Here is a 20,479-nt window from a genome sequence, read left to right as displayed (position 1 = left end):
TGAATTTGACATGAAGAGATAAAAAAAGTGAATAGATTTTACCCTAAGTTAGCACTGACAGTTGCCTTCAGCTTAACTAATTTTCTGAAGGCAAAAGTTCTACATATTACACATATTAAGTAGACAAGCTTTTGAAATTCTTTCAAAACATTAGAGGCTAATGCTTCACTTATACAGAATAGATTCACATCTGCTGCTGTTAAAAGCTCCCTTCCCCCCAAAAAAAACCCAAACAAAAAAACCATGCACAATACAGACTACAGCTGTTAATAATTTAAATTATTAGAGAACTAAAGAGAGTTGGAAATTAGTGTAGCTATCCTATATGAAGATGATGGTAAAATGGTATTTATTATCCAACTTTTGGTTAGTTCCACATTCTTTTACTCATGTATTTTATCCTTATCATCTTATCTACAGTAATTGCACTTCGGATTTGTGACACATTTCTGTGTTTTATAATACGTAATAAAAGTCAAACAGGCTGTAATCATCTGATGATTAGAAAGAACAGCTGCAACCACTACTAACATGAACAACTAGTCACTCTCTGCATAGGGAGAGAGCAAGTTTGAAACATACTACTATGCAAAAGCAAGATTTTTTTCTTTTCCTTTCCTATTGCAGCCTTGCATTGTAAAGCTCCAATGTACAACCTATTCACAATATCAGACTTCCTTTTAAGGCCAGTTGTGGCATCCATGTTCTTCCTGGAAGAAAACTAAATCTGTGTCTTCCTGTCACAGAGGAGCTCACCAGAAAGCTTTATCACTTCATGTTCTCAGCTACAGAAAGCAACAAATTTGGACAGCAACAAACAGCTGAGCAAAAATCAGCTCCTGGTCAAGAAGAGTCATGGCACCTCCCTGATGACAGAAATCTGGCACAGAAATCTAATGGTTTCATGATTAAAACAGCATTGAGGGGCTAGCATCATGAAAATAATGACCTTTCATATCAGCTATCATAACAGTAGAAGAAAAACTGCATTGCTATTTCATCAGAAAGGGTAAGCATACACGATCCAAATCCACAATGCCTCTGTTTGCTAGAAATTCCCTGCAACTTCTATCACTTGAACAGTACTGCACAAAACACACAGGAGTGGTATCCTTCCTTTTGGTTTGTTTAGTTTGCTGGGAGATTTCTGTGCTCATAACCTTTTCTTTTGCAAGTCACAGCTGAAATCAAATGAAGTGTATGAGACTGAAATTACTGCAATATTGCAGAGGATTTATATATCCATATTATCAACGAAATAAGCTAAATCTCTTCTAGATATATGCAGGGATCTGGTTTTCATGAAAACTGGAGTTTGTGTTCACTTTGGAAAGGACAGAGTGGGATTTTTAACATCTTGTCCATAGAAAGGATCAAGGGCAGATGAAGTAGAACGGTGGTTAAAAAAATCATTAGCTGTCTTTTAAGGAATGTAGAGATGATCTGTATACGTTTCAAGCACATCACAACCTTAAAACCAGGATAAAAATCACCTGGTGAAATACAGGCAAAATATCAAAATTTTATTCCGAAAAACCTGTAATTTAAACTTTCTAAAATATACAGAATACAGCAATCATGCTTAAGACTGATGGGAATTAGCACAACATGCACATTAATGCTGTTTCTGGTGAGTATGGGTCAGGATGGCTGGTCTTAGACATAGAAATTGTTGTAATGCATTAGTAAATATTTTAAGTTGAACTGCAAGTAATAACAGAGTGAAAAAAAAGCCATGCAGGGTCACTTCTGATTCACATTAAGGAAAATATTTGAAGGGTAGACTAGACCTTCAATATATCTGTAAAATGTGATATTTGTTCTAGATGAAAAGACTTCACTGAATAGCTTGAAATGTCAGAACTGACTCTGGAGAAATCCAAGTGTGGAGGTCATTCATATACAGGGAAAAACTTTCCATACTTTCAGGATACATCTATGACATTTTATATTCACCACTACCATTCTGTGTCTGTTATAGAACTATGTTAAACAAAAAAAAAAAAAAACGTGTGCAGCTGGATATCTTCATGGGTTTTTTTTCTCCAATGCATAAGTAATATTTGAACTACTACAAGATTTAAAAACTGCTATTTATCTTAAGCTTATATACTTCAGCCTATTCTCTCATTGGTCCTGTGAGCTAAACTGCAGGGCACTACAGCCTACAAGGATGATGGAGAAAGCTCTGGCATTACCCAGAATAAGAAGCTTAAGAACCAGGTAGAGGAACTGAAAACTGTGACAATGACCACTGCAGGTAACTCATACACTACTGAAGGGAGAGGAAGAGATCCTGATACACACTGCACACTGTTGCATAGAAAGTCTAATGACATGCTGCAGTTTTAACTTACTTTTGGTCATAGGTCAGAACTAAAGGTATAGAGTTATGATAGGTTTAATTTCATGTGATATTTTCATGCTGTCCTTTGTCATAAAAACTTGCCTTTGTTGAGTACTCTACAGCAATAATATCGATTTGTGTGTTTCAAGATGGCAGAAACACAGTGATAAATAAATAGTATGGGATCCAGTCAATAAAAAAACCCCTTAATTTTCTACAAAAAATACTAGGAAAAGGATTAAATAATTTTATTATGAACTCTAAGAGGTAAGAAATGCAAGACACATAAGCCATAAAGAGATAATACTCTGATAACTGGTAACTTACTTGAGCTGGATACAATTATTTTATCTATTTAATCTCTCTGTGTTTCAGGTCTTTTCCTCAGCTCATCAGTTTTTATACTCCTTTCACATCAAACAAGGTAAACCTTCTCTTCCTTTACTGAGCTTGTTACCGAATTTAAAGTTCAGAGGAATCCTAGCTACATTTTTCTTCCTTTGGTTGAAATCAACAATACAACTGTCTTTTTCAGGGGGTCATATCTTCCAAGCCAAAAAGCCCAGTATTTCCTCAGAAGCACACCTACCAGGAACTGCATTCATACAGCTTCCTGACAGCCCTGCACAAATACTGGCATGATAAGATTACAACCAAGTGAAGATTGTGAATGACTTATTACTGTTTCTTGATTTGTCAGTACTTTTGTATTCAGCACATTGATTACTTAAAAGTACTCCAATTACAATACTATTCTAGTTATAATATTATAAAATATTTTGACTTATCTTACTTTTCTTTTTGCAAGTGGACGAATGAGTCACCCTACCTGGATTTTCTTTCACTTGCCACTTCACTCTGCCATATGCAAAGAAAAGAAAAAGCAAGCTAAGTTTTCACTCAGAGAAAAGAATTATTGTGCAAAGGAAGTGCACTCATCTGAGCAAACATATGTTTATAGTACTTAGTATCTTAATTCTATTTGACATCCCATGATAATTACTCCCTTCAGAATTATGAAAGAAAGGTATTTATCCATCTGTTATGAACTTCTGCTCCCAAATTAAGGATAAATGCAAAAGTAACCCCTAAAAATTCAAATTTGTTATCCAAAGTTGATATTAGATATAAAAACAATGGAATACCAGTTAATTAGAAAGCAAGAATCAAATCAAACGTGTATATGAGGTACAAAAAAATAAAACTCGAAACAGAAAAACAAAACAAACAAAACCAAATTACTTTTACAGAAAAATCCTGTGTGAATTACCTCTCCAGGAACACATCAAAGGAGAATATGTCATTCAGATGACATATTTTATCTGTTGCTTAATTTACTGAAGAGTTCAGACAACATGTGATTATTGACACATCGGATTTTTTACAATGTGTTGCTGCAATGACCAACAAGTACAGAATACAAGAGTTTAAGACCTCTCTCCTTTCACCCACCCACAGGAAGTATATAGTCAGCCCCAACTGCCTCATAAAATACCCAAAACATGATCAACCATGGCTTGCTTCAGAATGACATCTATCCTGATGTCTGTTATGTCACAGTTCTTTCTCTTCCAAACTACAAATGAGTAGTACAAATGAGATACAGCTGAGAATCATGGAGAGAAACAGAGATTCCACAGGTACTACAGACAGCTGGGCCAGTGATTGAGCTGGCAGATACTTACTGACATCAGGGAAAAAAATAATACCACTGAAGAATGTCAACTAGTGCAATACTGTAAGTGCTGCTTGTCACAGAAAATAGAGAACGTGACCATTTAAGGCCATTAAAATATTGTGGAGTAGTGTTTGTGGGGGTCATGAACAGGGATGAATCACTTTTTGCCATAACCTGAATTCCACTTCAGGTAACTCGTTTACCCAAATCTTCTCTGTAAATATTAGACATTCATCCTTCTAACATTCCACCAAGAATTTTTTTCCCACGATATAGAAACTTTTACTTGAGAGACAGATTAAATATGTCACATTTTTGTACCATAATATATCTATGGCCTAGATAGTGAATGCAGAAGTAAAAATGGAGGCACCCTGAAGCTTTCAAGCATGAAAACCTTCTCTAGCACCACAAAAGAAAATCATAAACTAATACTTTAAAAGATGCATTTTATAAATATATAGACATGTATGTGTCACATTTTTGCAAACATCAAGCTTATTTTCATTCTCCAACAACCTCTTTTCATATTTTCCATAAGTAAAAGGGAAAGTAACTTACTTGCAAATGTCATCTTCTGGGTCCTCAAGCCCAAATCTTTCATCAAAAGTAAGCTGTATCCATACATTTTCATCTAGTGCTACTAATCTCCACACTAGTACAGTATTGCGTGGGTATGTGTGTGGAAACTTGGGGCTGTGAATACTTCCATTGGTAGTCACAGTAATTATCTTCTCATGGTGAGGATCCTGCACACCTATAGTAAAGACACAAAACAGACACATTAATACTCATTCCTTCTCCTTTCCCCAAAGTGTTCAAATAGAATGCACAGATAAAGACACTTTTGTTTTGCTTGCTTTTCTTCATCTTGTGAGAATTTCTGTTTGGAAAGTCCATGTAGTAAAAACCACCTGAAAATCATAAGTATTACTTTCATGGCAAAAAGTTATTCAAACCCAAGTCTCAACTGCTGTTCCGAAAGCATTTGGTGAGCAGCAGACATGCCTTTCAGAGCCAAAACTCTCTTCACATTAACTCAAGAAACCTCATTCTCAAGCATCCAATATTCACAGGAATTCATATTCAGCTGCTGGAATCAACTCATATTGGGTATTTAGCTGCAAAAAGAAAAGGTACTGAGGTAATCTGGATAGAGTTTAACCTTGTGACATACAACAATGAGATCTCTAAACTACAAAATTTATTTCCATAAGCATGTTGAATGAAGACAACCTCTCCATTCTGTAGCACGTGACTTTATTATCTTTGGCTTTTTCTAAAAACCTGTATACAGTCAGGCTGAGATTTCAGTCAGTAAATTATAGGGATTCTCAGAGTTACTTTTGTAACAAAATAAAGTTGTAGGTTTGTACTGCAGAGTTAATATTGCTTTGTTAATATTGCTTTGTTTTCAGCTATTAATTGTCTTTTTAGTTAGAAACTTTATCTGATTTTTCTGATTTTTTTTTTAATAACCAGCATTATGGTAATATTCATTTGAAGCTATAAATGACATACATAATTCAGTCTACTATGAAAATACACACTGCAATTTTACCTTATTATAGCTACATATAAAGGTTGACAGCTAAATGAATGTCATGCAAGAAAAGAAGGCCACAGAAACTGCATTGCTATTTTAAAATAATCTATACTTAAATATAATTTAAAGTCTGACAGACTCTTGCTTTCTATTCCTTTGGATTTGTGCCTTCCACTTGTGGTATGAAACCAGTAAATTTTCTTTTAAGTAGAATGGCTACTTATATAAAACTGATGGAGTGTGGTCTTACCAGTGTCCACACACACTTGCAGAGGACTGACTGCAGTAAGAGAGGACAGCGTGCAATAATAAGAAAAAAAGGCACAAACCCAGAATTCCTAATTTAGATACTTCACTGGGTTTTTGTTAGCTGAGTCACAAGCATTTTTCTATAATGTACAGTCTGTCAGCTGAGAGCTGCATGTGAAACACAGGAGCCAACAATAACAAAAATTACTTTCCCAGAGATTAGTACACCAGAGTGCTATTTCCAAAGTATTCAAAGGACCACCATTTCAGAGAAACATGTCAAAGCACGGTATCTGATGACACTAATCAGTGGTCCATTTTGTCTTTAAAAGCGCAAACATTGTTACAAAGCAGGATATACTTCACAACATATTAAAAAGTGTTTTCTTTTGCATCATCAGGACATTGGTAACAACAGCACTGCAAGTGAGGACTGTAAATAGTCCAGGCATATCAAATGAGAAGTCGATAAAAAGGGGCAAGAAAAATGAAAAGACGTGGCAATTTAGTTAACAGAAATTATTGGCACCTCCAGTAACTTCAAGCTCCTCCATTTGTAATGAAAAAATATCTACTTACTTTAGCACACAACGGTGTTACATGAACATATCGAATTCACACACACACACCACTTGCTCCATTTCAAATATTTGCTCTCACACAATGGAATTTCTTCCCTTACAAAAGAATTATTTTGTATGACTACAAAGGCGAGTAATTGCTATAGCTGGAGAATGAAGCTTGTTATTTCTCTAAGCTTCAATATTCCTTTTTATCTGTTCTACATAAATTGTTCCAGTGTACCTCAAAAAGCTATCCTCGTTCTACTGAGTTCATGGATGTTCTGAAAATTTCTTTATGGTAGGTTGTGTGAAAAGCACAGGTACTTGAACACAGCTGAGACTATGGTATTTGTTTGTTGGGGAATGACTTTGAAATTCCTGCCTTTACTTTAGGTATAAATCAGTCCAAGTTACACTTAAAAGAGAGTAACAAGCTCACTCAGATTTACAGTGGTCAGCTGTATAACTCCCAAGCTATATACATAGCTGTTGTGAACTGTCTGCCTTTCTACTAACAATTATCCTCTGCACCCTTACCCTGCCCTACAACTGTCAAAAAAAAAAAAATTAAAGAAGATTATTACTGTACAAACAGCATTGAATAAATCTGAAGCATCACTTTAGGCAAGGACTGAGATAGGCACCACCTTGTCCAGGAGGCAACAATAACACGCAAGGAAAATGGGGACAAGACAAGGACCAAAACAATGTATTTGCATCTTCAGTAAAAAGCTTAATCAGATGATGAGAAACTGAGAATCACTCAAGAGAAAGTCCTGGAAACAAGCCAAACTAGAAGGGAAAAATCCCTGACTTTACCCAGGGATATGACACAATTACTAGGAAAGGACAGCACTCGCTTAACGTAGCCTGAAGTTGAAGAATGAGTCCCCACAGTATCTTTTGATGTGGTAAAAGATGCTATCACCAGATTTATATATCTATCAATGTGAAAAGTCTGCCCCTGAAAATAACAAGATTCCAGGCATTCTGAGAGCACGGTACATCTGATGTGGTAATGCAGATGAAAAACCACAGTATCACCAAACAGATCAGCAAATGCCACTGTAAACTGAAATTAAACCCACCGACTAGACAAGCTCATTCCTGCCTACTTCAAAGTAGGTCTCTTCCCCCATGGGCACAACACATTTCACTAAGATCAGTGCTGACACTTTTTAAATATAGCAAATAACTGCTTCTTAGTACATTGTAATCTCTACATTTTAGCAAGGGTCATGGGTAAACCTCAGACAAATGCACACAGTTCAGGAACAGAAGAGGAGTTGCAGCAGAAAAGAGGAGCACCATGAATGGAGTAACGGCCTCGGCACTGATTCACCTAAAAGGTCACACAGTACCACTAAAATTATTTTTTTTAAATCCTTTTGTTAAACTACAGTAATTTCACAACAGGACAAGAGTACTGCTAATCCCACAGTGTTAATATATTATTTGTTAGTAATTTCATATTGTAGCCCTAAATTATGAAAACAACTTTTAGGCCTTCAGAAACAGCATTAGCTCATGTGTGTTTATTGCCGCTTAAAAAAAAAATAAAGCCAAATTCAAACATAAGTCTGAACTCCAAATATTTACCGACTAACATTAGAGATTTTTTCAGATATACAGTCATGTTGCAGTTTGAGTCCCCTGCTTTGACAGTAACTAGTTGTTCATTACCACAGAACTTCAGAGGAAGCAGGGTTTTTTAATTAAAGTAATTGAAAAGATTTCCTGACGGCATTCCCATATAATTTTTACAACATCCCCATATGTACAGAAACTTACAACTTTGTGCAAGAAATTCTTTGAAATGTAACATAACATGCCATTTCTTCCTTTTTCACCAGGTTTTCTAAAAGCGGTAAGTCTGCTTTTAAAAGTAGTAACTCAAGGGCATACAGGGGTACCTCCTTCTATCCTGTCTCTGGTTCAATTGCCTCCAGGCCCTTCTTAGCTATTATCTGAATGCAACAGTCAATTGAAATTTAACTCTTTTGACAGGCACAAAAGAAAAGCTAAAAAGTCATCTGTTATTGAAAGAAAATTGAAGACAAATAGCTTTGTTAAATATTGTTTGCACACAAAGTCACTATCAGGACAAAGCCACTCAAAATCATATATATGCTACTTTCCAGGGACCTCTGGAGACCTCCAGGCCCAGCTCCTGCTTGGGTTACAGTTCCCACTCACGCCACAGCAGCACACCCATTTGAGGGTTGGCATTTTCTAGCCAATGCTCAACTCCCCTCAAGGCTGGAAACTCCACAGCGTCTTGGGATAACTTGTTCCAGTGCTGCACTACCTCTCTAGGTAAGATGTTTTTCCTAATGTCCAATCTGATACTCCCAAGCTGCAATTTCTGGGGTTTTTTCTGTTGTATTTTTTGGGGTTTTTTGGGGGATGTTTTTGTGGGGTTTTTGTTTGGTTGGGTTTTGGGTTTTTTTTTTTTTTGTTTGGTTTTGGTTGTTTGTTGGTTGGTTTTTGGGTTTTGTTTGTTGTTGGTTGGTTTTTTGTTTGTTTGTGTTTTTGTTTTGGGGGGTTTGTTTGTTTTTGTTTTTTGGTTTTTTTAAGGATTTGTTCTGGTTTTAAACTCTGTACCTCTACCAGGAAGAGTTTAAGTTGGTCACCCTTGAAACTGCTCTTCATGCAACTGGGGGCCTGCTGTGACTGTCTCACAGCCTTCTCTTCCTTAGAGAAATACAAGCCATGACTCCTCACTGTCCACTCACTGCCTGCCACCAACCAGGTGCTGAGCCTTCAAGGCTGGCCATCCTATCAATTTTCAGCTTACCTAGCAAGCAGTCTGTTCTTACCAACCATTGTGCCTCAAGTACCACAAGAAATGTTTTTGAAGCACACAGGCTGCTCTTTCATTATCACTTTTTAAGTAGTAAGAAAAGAAAAATTGATATTGGCTTGCAGTATCTCCTAAGATAGCTTTCCTAAGCAGTATGGTTTGCAGGTTTTCTGGGACAAATTTCTTGAGACAGATATAGCCTACTGTGGATTTTCCATTTTCAGTTGCTTCTATGGTATAGCTACCTATTTGAAATCTTGACATGATTCTTCAGGTATTTGTAAGAAATTAGAGAGAGAGAGAAGCACATACCCATAGTACACACACACAATATACACATATAATCTGTCAACCATCACAGCATGATAAATTCAACTTCTAACTAGTAACCTGCTAATCTGCATCATTACTTGTTACCTAAATTAGCAAATGTAAACAAATACAATTTATAAAGTATTATATGGATGTAAAGTAACAAAGTAGAAACATGTAGGACAAAGATCTTGTATATATAATAATAATGTAAACATCTTGTTTACATTACTCTTCCCTCTGACACATACTTCACTCACACACTTTAAAAGGCGTGTGAAAAAAATCTGGTTCACACAACTCAGGATGAATGCACAGAGGACTGGATTTGTTTTAAAACCCACAATTTAACCTATTCCTTTTTTCTTCAGTTACTATTTTTAATTCAAACTTGTACTGTTACCTTAGGCACAGAATATCATACACTATTTGACTGCTGGCTAAAGGTCTTTCTGCCTTTCACATTATGTGAAGGACTGAACACAGATGAACTGTGCAGAGAAGCAAAAGTTTTCTAATCGATCTTCAGGAACCCTCAGTTTTGGCAGCTGGCCCAACAGGGAAGGACAAAAGGAAGAAAAAGAAAGTGGGGAGAAAGGAGGGAAAAAAAAAAAAAAAAAAAAGAACAGAGCATGGAACTGCAGTAACAGATTTAATAAAGTTTCCAAACAGTTGTGTGACTTAACGCCTTGCAGAAGATAATCATAACTAATCATAAACTAACAAAGCTTTTTGATTCCAAATTGCATCAAGAAACAAAAATGAGTTTATACTTTTACTTTACAAGTTTATATTTATAACCTTCAAGTATTCTGCCAACACTTTGCCTAGTACTCTGGCTTCTGCTCAAAGGAGAGGATGGCAATTAAACAGGGCTTGGGTGTTTATTTTTTTTGTGCACAGTAAATCTTCTTGCATTAAAAGTAACCTCTATTGAGATCTGTTTTCAGACCAAACTTTTTGGAAGGTAGTTTTCGTTCTGAACTTCTCAATACCTTTTAAAACTAGATAAATACTGCATATTAGCCAAGATAAAGAATTCCTTTTGCTAAATGTTAGATGAGGTAACTTTTTGGTGTTATCAGACACTCAGAGATCTAATTATTCTAGAGTGTTCCGATAAGCATTTATTCCAAAGTCCACAGGTAAAGTCTTGACTACACTGGAATCAATATTAAAGCTCCCACTGACTTGAATATGAAAGGAATTCCATCTATACTAAACACATAAACCTACTATAATTATTTTATGATGTACTGATCTGCTTTCTTTATCCTGAAATAAATAGGATTATTGGTACATTGCATATTCATAAAACAAATACACATTCCAGTTATTAAAAAATTAACAAGGCTCTGGAATATGACAATTAGTAGTTAAACTTCTTATAAGCAACATCCTTCTTTTCTCTTATGGATAAAACAAATGTCAATCTCATCCTTTTGTTATTTTTTTCCTCATTTGTTCTTGTCTCAGGTTTTTTTGCTAATGAAATTATTATACAGTAAGTAACTATCACTTAACACACAGACTCTAGTCAAGGATTGCTCCCTGTCTCGGTCATCTAGTTGGAGTGACCCAAGTCATCTCAGACAAAAAAGGCATCACTTACGGAAAGAAAATTCTAGCCTCTTCCCCAAACCCAATTATTCAGATATTTAACAAATTATTCCACAAATTCTGGAAGTGCACAGACAAAAAGAGGCAAGGATATAAAATTTCCAGCAGAAAGTGTTGTGGAAGCTTCACAAGCACTGTATTATATTTAATTCAAGTAAGATCTTTTTGTGGGTGCACTGCCATACAGAAATGCAAAGGTATTAGTAACTGAGATTATACATGTTTACAAGATTGCAGATGGATTATCTGGCTACATGCAGGTAGAATAAAACAGTGAGAAGCTAATCTGATTCTACACCTATAGCTTGTATGCAAGAAGAAAACACATCATGCTGCTAGTGATGCACAGATTTGACTTTAAATACTATTGTCAAAAGAAATATACTTCAAGAGAAGAATGATTCTTAGTTTCTATTTTTGATTAGTCATTTAGATAACAGCTTGGCATTTGACCCTCATCTATGTCATTACTTTATTAGATACAGTAGAATCATTCCAAGTGTAGCAGTCAGGATGAGTAAGATAGAACTAAATATACCTGTTGTGTGCACAGCAAAAGAACAGTTGTTAAACTCCCATTTTTCTTCATTTAAATGATTTAGAATTCATTTACATTTGCAGTAAGGTCTCTGAATGCCAAAGTAGTTTCTGAAAGTGTAGTGACAAAACCAAAGCCGTAACAAAATGGAGGGAGAAAGAGTGAAGAGATAGGAGAGGAGAATGAAAAAAAAAAAAAAAAAGGAAAAATCCACCATTCTGAGTGGATCACTCCCCCTACCACTGTAGGGATTGGCAGATAGCAAGCACCTCCACGATCAATAGTATCCAGGGAGACAACAGTCATAATCAGCCTAAATACTTGACCTTCACTCATCAACAGCATGAGGTCATTACGACTTCCTCATCTTTCTACAAAAAGACCTCTCTTGACATTATTCTTTTCTGCTATATTCCAGAGCATCAATCCTCTACATAATATGTAATGTTTTGTGTTTCCCATTTTCTCTTCCCCTGTGGAAGGGGGAAGTGTTTTACATAATGTCCACTCACAAGTCCCTCTACACAAAATGATGTCAATAGATACTGAAAATTGTTGAAGCTGAAACAAAGCCTAAAAGTATACAGTGATGGATCCATTTTCCAGGTGAATCTCATGGAAGGTCAGAACATCAGGTTCAGTCTTCTTTGCTAATGAACAGATAAAATGAGTAGTCCTGAGTGATAACAAGCTCAGGAAGGGAAAGGCTTCTGGAAGCTATTTACCCAGGTTTTAAAAAAACAAGTGATTAAAACCGTGTGAAGATAGAAGAAATTTCAAGTCTCCTTGGAAAAGTACAACTTGCTATACATGAAAAATGTCAGTAGAAAAGACATGCAGTAAGATTTAAGAGAGAAACCAGGAAACAAACACAAACAGTAAGTCAGGAAACCAGGAAAAACTTTTCCCAGCTGGAAATATTTATAGTTAGTAAGAGATAAAAAAGTTATTTATTTACTTTATAAAGAAAAAAAATGTATTTTTAGAATCTTATGTGTTTGGGAAGTTTGGGTGAAGAAATATTAGTGAGTATTTTCAAACAAGTAATCTTTCCAATTCTGCTACTTAAAATAGTTGTTTGTTTTTTCCTCTGGGAACTGATTTAGAAAAACTTTGAAAAAATATAACTAAATTCTTAGATGTAAACAAACATCAACAGAAAGTACAACTAAAAATAATATCTTTGGCAACAACAGAAACTCAAGCAAATGTAAAACCCATCACATATGAATGCTCAATCCCAGCACTTCCAACTCGTTTTCAATTTTACTACGACAGCACTTAGAAGCTACATCCAAAATTAGCTTTGTTAGTTCTAAAGACCACACACATGCCCACACAGTATCAGTCAGTCTGTCTTGAAAAGCTGTACATACCAGCCGAGGTAGGAAGAGACAAGGAAACAGAGCAGTATTACCCTGATTTTCCAGGCTGTGCATGGCACAGAGTGGTTACAAGTGCAAGTAGATAACTTTAAGAAAACAATGAAATTAACCCAGATCTCCTTTCATCTCAGTTAAAAGCATTCGTTTCAATGCCATATCTTCAAACCTACTTGCATCTCATTTTCTAATACTAGCTATTGCTCTCCATATGCTTTTAAATGCATGTGATTCATGTCCTTTACAGAAAAAATTCTTTAAAATCTGACCCATTTGAAATTTTCACTTCTTGGTCTTAAGTCAGATGTTGCTGGAAAGCAAGGCTTAATTTTATTTTGCCGCTTTTCTTTATGATTCCTTCAGTTTATATTGTGCAGCACTCGTTAAGAGCAGATACTAGTAAACATTTGGGAAAAAGATTATCCATGGTCCTTGTGGAATTCAGTCTGAATAAATAGACTCTATGGATACGGTATGTGTTAAACAGCTCTCTCTCATATTAGGTATTATTCAGAATGAAAAAATAACTCCAGCCTGATCACGTTTCAAGAGCTGGGAAAAAAAAAGAAAAAGATAAAACTACTACCCTAATCTTTAGAAATACAAACCCTGAAATGCTTTAGTTTCATTTTCCATTGTTTTGCTACTTGCATGGATTTTATTTTTTTAATTCCTCACACAGCAGAGTATGTTACAAATATAGCAATTCAAATACTTATGGAGACCATCAGTCATATTCTAAGTTCTGAAGAGAAAGTGTTGCTCAAGACAATTTTGAAAAGCATTATTTCTAACCTTTTTAGTCAGAAAATTACAGTGATGAAGTCATGTAAGAGGGGACATAAAAGAAAACCAAAGATTTAAGGATTTGTGCACTACAATTGAAGGTGTGAATGTAGCACATGGAGGGCTAGTTTTAACTACCAGAGCCAGAGTATCTATTAAAATGAAGCCCATGTGACATTCACTTCACTGTCAAAAATGCAGATGCTCCTAAGCAAACTACAAAGTTTGTGCCAAACTATTAGTACAGAATTGACTGTACTAAGAGTTAGTTGGTTAGTTAGTTAGGCAGCTTAAAGCCGCCTCAGGCTTGCATCACATATACAGAATATGTACCTCCAGTACATCCTTATGTTAAAAAGGCAAGAGAAACAAATAAAGTACTATAAAGAAATTATTTAGCATCTCTTCATGTATTTTCTGAACTGGACTACACCATACTTACAAATTCAGAGACAAAAACCCCCACATCTTTAATAAACATTAAAGGAAAAAATATTTTAGCTACTATTAGCCTGCTTTCGCAAAAACAAAGCTTTTGCAATAATATTACGCCTCCATAATATAATGCCTTCATCTTATTAAAATTTGATTGCTAGAAGATGACTTTGCAGAAAGTGGTCATGCAATATCAATACAGATTTGCAGACATGAATGCAATGCAACTGTTATTAAACTGGAAGACCTTGAGGCAGGCAGAGCTCAGCACAAAATCAAACTTTAAACACTCATTTCTAGTATCTCTGCATGGAAGATTAAATCATGCAACACTAGAAAAGTACCCTTCTATAACAGGATTTGCATGTCTTCAAGCAATGCAGAAAGGAAGCATGAGTCCAGCTACAGCAGACAGTCTGCCTTTCTGCAAGGAGAAAACGAGAAAGTTTTGTACAGTATGGTATCACCATATGGAGGAATAATACTTTTTACAAGTCTGTTAACATGCATCTCTGATCCTCCAGGCCACTGAACTCATATACACATGCACACCGAGGATATTTTTTACAGACAGTCCACAATGACAAGCATTTGATATTTAGACTAACTGATGACAATTTTCTTTGGATTGGATAAATTTTCTAGCTTCAGCAAGACAACTCTTGCCATTTTCTCTAAATAAGTAAAATACTTGCCATTTTCAGGTAATTGCAAGTGGTACAAGCCTAATGGATCATTCAGCCTTTACTCTTCAGGGAAGTCAGATGAGCAATAACCTCACATTTGCAAACAATTTATCCTTATTTTACTCTGCCCTTTGTATTTTTCCAAAAATCATAAATGCACAATAAAGCATCCATAAGAGACCTGTATGCCACCAGCTAGTGTATTGCACATGCCATTTTATGTAAAACCACTTCCAAAAGACCCTTTTGCTAACCTAGTATATCAGGTGTCTCTGAGAAGGACTAACAGCAGGGCCCAAACACCAACATAGTCACAATTTACGCCACTGAAAAGATGATATGCAATGGTGTTGTCTTTAGAAACCTACTGGTACACTGATTTGGGCTTCACTCCCCAGAGCTGCCATTGTTCACCTTATTTCACATGCTAACTTATGGTTTTAGTTATTCATATATAATTTATTACTTCTTTCACACATGAAGCTCAAGTTTTTATCACTAGATCATTTAATATTTTTTCCTGCCTATCTTTAATATAAAATCTTCTTATAGAGTCATGTTTCATTCAAGATCAAGAAGCCTTATATAGGCTGAAGAAAGCTTCACAGCTGTAAAATGAAAAGTGACATTTGAAACTTTTAAGTCACTCCAATATCTCTAGTTTCAGAGAAGTTTCCCACTTGCCAGCCTTTTTAAAACTATATAAGTTTCTAAAACTATATAAGTTTTAAAACTGCAAACCTTTTAAAACTGTCTGTGGTCTTCTCAAGGGTCTTTGGCAATGCTGTACACAGATATACTCTTTTAACATAATTTGCTCAATCAGCATTGCATCAAAAGCTACTGTTCAGTTTGAAATCCAGCACGATAGGTATGCTGCTTTCCACAACAGTCTTATCCTCAGTGTTATTCAGGATCAGTATGCAGCCAGAAGTGTCACTTTACCTTTTTTAAAACTTTAACCCTTGCCAAACCATCTATACCAGTCTCTGGTATTCTTCAAATTCTTTGGAAAACACAGGTATGCGTATGGGAGGATTAAGGGAAAACAGTGGTTAAAATGCATTTTAATGCACAATGCCTCTGCAGTTATGGAGAACATGAAAACAATATAAATGGAAATCAAACCTTTAGTAGGGAAGCTTGAAGACTGCACTGAGGGGACTGGCTTCAGTTTAGGCAACATGGCTTTGGTGTAAGATTCAATGGTAGAACAAATTGTGATGCACCTGAGTAGTGTTCTCTTGCTCAGTATGGGGATTGGAAACTCATCTGTCCACTAATAAATAAGACCTGCTTCCCTGATAAGTTATCCTAGGTCAGCAGTAAGCTAGGTCAGGATACTTGATGAAAACCACTTTCTAGTCTCTTCACTCACTTTTTGCAAGGGGCTTTGGATACCAATTATGTCTGAGTCTGTATTCTCGTTTGAACTCACTGAGGTGGAAGGTAGAACTGTAAATTTCACAGGCACAGAACCATATTTCTTAACTGGTTTTGGACAACTTGAATTCAAACTTCACATCACATCACATGGGTCTCAAGGCAAAAAAAGAATTTTCACCCCAGGACTCTATTTACCAAAACAAGTTAAATAGAAAGCATTTTGCCCTAGTTACACGGGGAGTTCCTATGGAATGACTCGAGTGTTAATCCCCATGCTGTAATTGTAAAAGAGAAATATATATTTTAAAAAAGAAGAAAACAATAGCAATTTCAGTGAAATGAACTTTTGACTTATATTAAGGCGCTGCAGTTTTCCAGGGCATAGCAGCAAGTTGCAATATGGAAGAGAACAGCATTTATAAAGACCAACATCTCGATGCACATTTAATTTATAATTTTATGCCTAAGAATTCCAATGTGTCCCCAGCAGAAGGAATTGATTAACTAGTTTCAGCGTTAGTACATGAAGCCAGTAAATTCAATTGCAAAAAGACAAGATAGGAATATCAAGCCTTCACACCCTTGTGTAAATTAGAATGAACAAAACAATTAATACATGCGTAATCTAATCCAGCACCGCAATTAATGGGGCATCTGAATCAGTTGGTGATAAACAGTCTACAACAGCTAAGCATACATATTCAGCATACGATGGCTGAAGAAGAAGGTAAATATTTTTCATATCTAATCAGTTCTCCTTTGCAGGATTTTAGCAATATCAAAGTCTACAAACTTTGATGGTCCATAATTTTGTTTACTTAATCCACCATAGCACTGCATGAAAAAATTCTGTACACATAGAATGTCTAAAACGAATCTGAAATTTGATAATTCGGTGCCTACTGAAATTTCTAGCTGTGTTAATCTTATCTTTTTATTTTTAGACACCTTAGCTGATGTCTATTTTATGAAAATCTTGCACAATTAAAAAAAAAAATACAAAGGTCCAAAGTACCATGGCAGCTGTTCTGTTTGAAACTGGAAGCTTGAAGTTAAGGTTATAATATGTCACAGGTAAAGTATTATCTGCACATCAAAGCATCACTGCTGTAAAGAAATATGAGGCACTGGATGCCAAATGTTGATTATCTCCACTCTGAAGCTGAATAAGACAGCAAAGATTGCGGACTGAAAATAACTGAGAACATGTTCAGGATATGTGGGGAGTTGAGTGGTCTTCTTGCTTCTGTTGTTGCTTGTTGGTTTTTTATTTATATTGCATATTAACATGTTGTTAATCTCTTGCTGGTTTCAATTTAAATTTACACAATTTGGATTTGTAGTCTCAGAATTATGAAGTTAGCTTCTGAGAACATTCTTCTTACAGAAGATTAATTTAAAACATGGGCATTATATACAATTTTTATTAGGGTGCACAAAAAAAAAAAAATCCAGAGATATCTTTATTTCGTCTTGCCTCAGTTAGGTGTAGGTGTTCAGCAAGCCCTAGGGCTTGAGAGGGTGAAGAACAGAAAGAGGAACGGGATTGGTACTTCATGGTACTACCTATTTACATAGAACCAAATGTCACTGAAACAGTTGATTTAACTGCAACTGTAATAAGCCTTCTCCAATGAGAAAAGTTTTTAAAATAACTTTTAAGTTGAGGTGTTACTGTTCAAAGAAGAAAGGCTGGACCACAGATGATTAAAAACCCCATATTTCACTTTTAAACATGTCTTCTCTTCTAAAGGTTGCAAATACAAACTTGCTAACAGATGCACTTTCCTTCATATGGTCATACTGTTATTCTGGTTTCATATTCATTATTTTACATATTTTAGAGAGAACACTATTTTAGAGAGAACTGAAGCTCACTATCTATTAAAAGTAATTAGACTAACTTTTTTTAGACTATCAGCAGGATACGCATGATGATACACAAAGAGCTGATGCTTTTAAATATTATTAAAGTCCACACAGTGGAAAAAAATCCCTATGTACAGAATTTTCACCTAAACTATTTAAACATTCTTGGATGAAGAATAGGAGGCATTATTTTGCAGCTGTATTGCTGCAAAGACAATCCATGTGCATTCATATACAAGTATTTATTGCAGAACTGGTGAATAAGTTCTTCCATCACTTCAGAATATTTGTTACTTCACAGTTCATCAGAAGCAGTTCTGTGATCTGTGATTTAAAAAAGAAAAAAGATTTCTTGGAACAGGACCTCATCCTAATCTTTTCGGTTTTTATGGTATGTCTAATTACAACTAAGTACACTTCTGGAAGTAACATCAAATCTACTTGCAAGATACAGAGAGTTCACAGCACAAGTGAAAGTGAGAAAGTTATTAAAAATAACAACAATAAAATAAGTCATCATCTCATTCTGAAATTGGCTGAATTTGATGAAGGCCACACTCTCAGTGATTCCACACTCTCAGCTCATGGGAATGCACATTTGCTTCTGGAAGATTCTTGTTGGACCAAATTGGAAGAAAAGAGCAGAAACTATTTCTGCTATCTTTGAAGACCAGCTGGAGGCCTAAAACTAATAAAGAATCATTAGAAGCAGAAAAAATGATTGAGGGTAGAAAATAAAAATGTGCCAGATTCAGAATAACACATTTCCTAGGTTTTTTCAAATTGCAACCCAAGGATGTCCTCAGACCAGAACTAACCAATTTTGGTGTGGAACCATAAAAAACATGTCCCAGTTCAGGAGGGACTTTGAGGGATATTAAACAGACTTTAAGAATGACAAAAAGAATGATGAAAGATCTCACTGCCAGCAGCTCAAGTGATCCCATACATCAGGAACACAGAAAGTGTCCCACTTTACTCCCACAAATTGTACTTCCCATTTGATCCACTATTCCACCACAGCTTACTGCAGCTCTGAGAATCCCCACAGTGTGGCCTTTCCCTGGGGATAAGGGAAGCGAGGCAAACCCCAGGACAGTGTTGCTCATGCTGCTTTCTTGTGTCATCAGAGTCAAGCCTGGCACCAGCTGCATTCTATGGCACTTCTGGCTTTAAAGTAGTTCCTATCTCTTAACAATATCATCTAATGCACACCATCAGGGAGCCACTAATATTCTGCTCGATATCCTCCTTTTCATACACTCATAAAAAGTAATTTCTTTAGGTTTGTTAGTTGGAGTAAAGAGAGCCCACCCTTGATAAAGGTATTCATTCTCCCAAGCTCAGAGTGCATCAGTTATTCTGGGTGCAGTTTTCCACATCATAGTAGTCATCTAATGTACTAAAACAATGGTACTTAACTGTGAGAGAACAGACAGAAGAATTAATGTGTATTAGGACATTTCAGACATTTGCTGTACTGATAGGATTCCCTTTGGGACTGGAAGTTTCCACAGGGGTCTGCACTTGCACTTTGTCCAGTGTTGCTTATTATCCTTACTACTTCTAGAGACTGGTCTAGGAAAATGTTAGGCAAAAGCCCAATTGAAACAAAGTAACCTTTGTGAAGTTAAAATAGGATAGATTAATAAAGGGTCTAGAACCACAGTTTATTTCTTTATTTTGGCAATTTTTCATATACAACTTCCTCCAACCCCCAACAGCTGGAAAACTGGGTTTTCATTCTGTTTTCTGGTACATCCTGCAGACGACACTAAACCCACTTTATCCGTTTAAAAAAATCACTTGCTTGCCTTGTGATTGCTGTTAGAATTCAAGCTAATGACAAAACCATCCTCCTACTCCAAAAGACACGCACTGTCCCCCAGCACATGCCCCTCAAGTGCTAATGTCTAGTGCAGGATGGGATTACTAGGGATCAGAAGCTGGCAAAACTGGTTATCCACTCACAGCTTAGCCCAAAATCATTCATAAAGACAATATTCTGGGACTCACTGAAGGCATTTAGTTGCTCTGGTTTCCAATTATAATAATTCCCTTCACAGGACAACTTTGTTTTTGTGTTAGTGCTACCGAAAATTAATGCCACATGAATACTGAGCAACATCATTATTTATCAGCCGTTCCAAATCAAAAAGTCCAAGGACTTATTCAATTCACCTCCTAAAGCTTTAACTTTTACAGTTACTGTAAGAAGAGATCAAAAGCCACTTCCTCATTTGTGTTATAACTTCTATTTTAATAATATTTATTCAAAT

General features: G+C 35.9%; 1 protein-coding gene across 1 annotated transcript in view; it reads right to left on the bottom strand.

The window, feature by feature from the left end:
* Window positions 1-20,479, bottom strand: part of PDGFC (platelet derived growth factor C) — a 124,840-nt gene that overhangs the window by 48,611 nt on the left and 55,750 nt on the right. The window contains exon 2 of the mRNA XM_050338624.1: window positions 4,587-4,782. Within this exon, the coding sequence (XP_050194581.1) occupies window positions 4,587-4,782 (196 nt within the window). The remainder of the gene's footprint in view (window positions 1-4,586; window positions 4,783-20,479) is intronic.

The sequence above is a fragment of the Myiozetetes cayanensis genome, unplaced genomic scaffold, assembly GCF_022539395.1.
Source record: "Myiozetetes cayanensis isolate MyiCay16 unplaced genomic scaffold, myiCay2020 scf7, whole genome shotgun sequence".
Classification (NCBI taxonomy): domain Eukaryota; kingdom Metazoa; phylum Chordata; class Aves; order Passeriformes; family Tyrannidae; genus Myiozetetes; species Myiozetetes cayanensis.
This window is presented reverse-complemented; position numbering and strand designations above follow the sequence as displayed.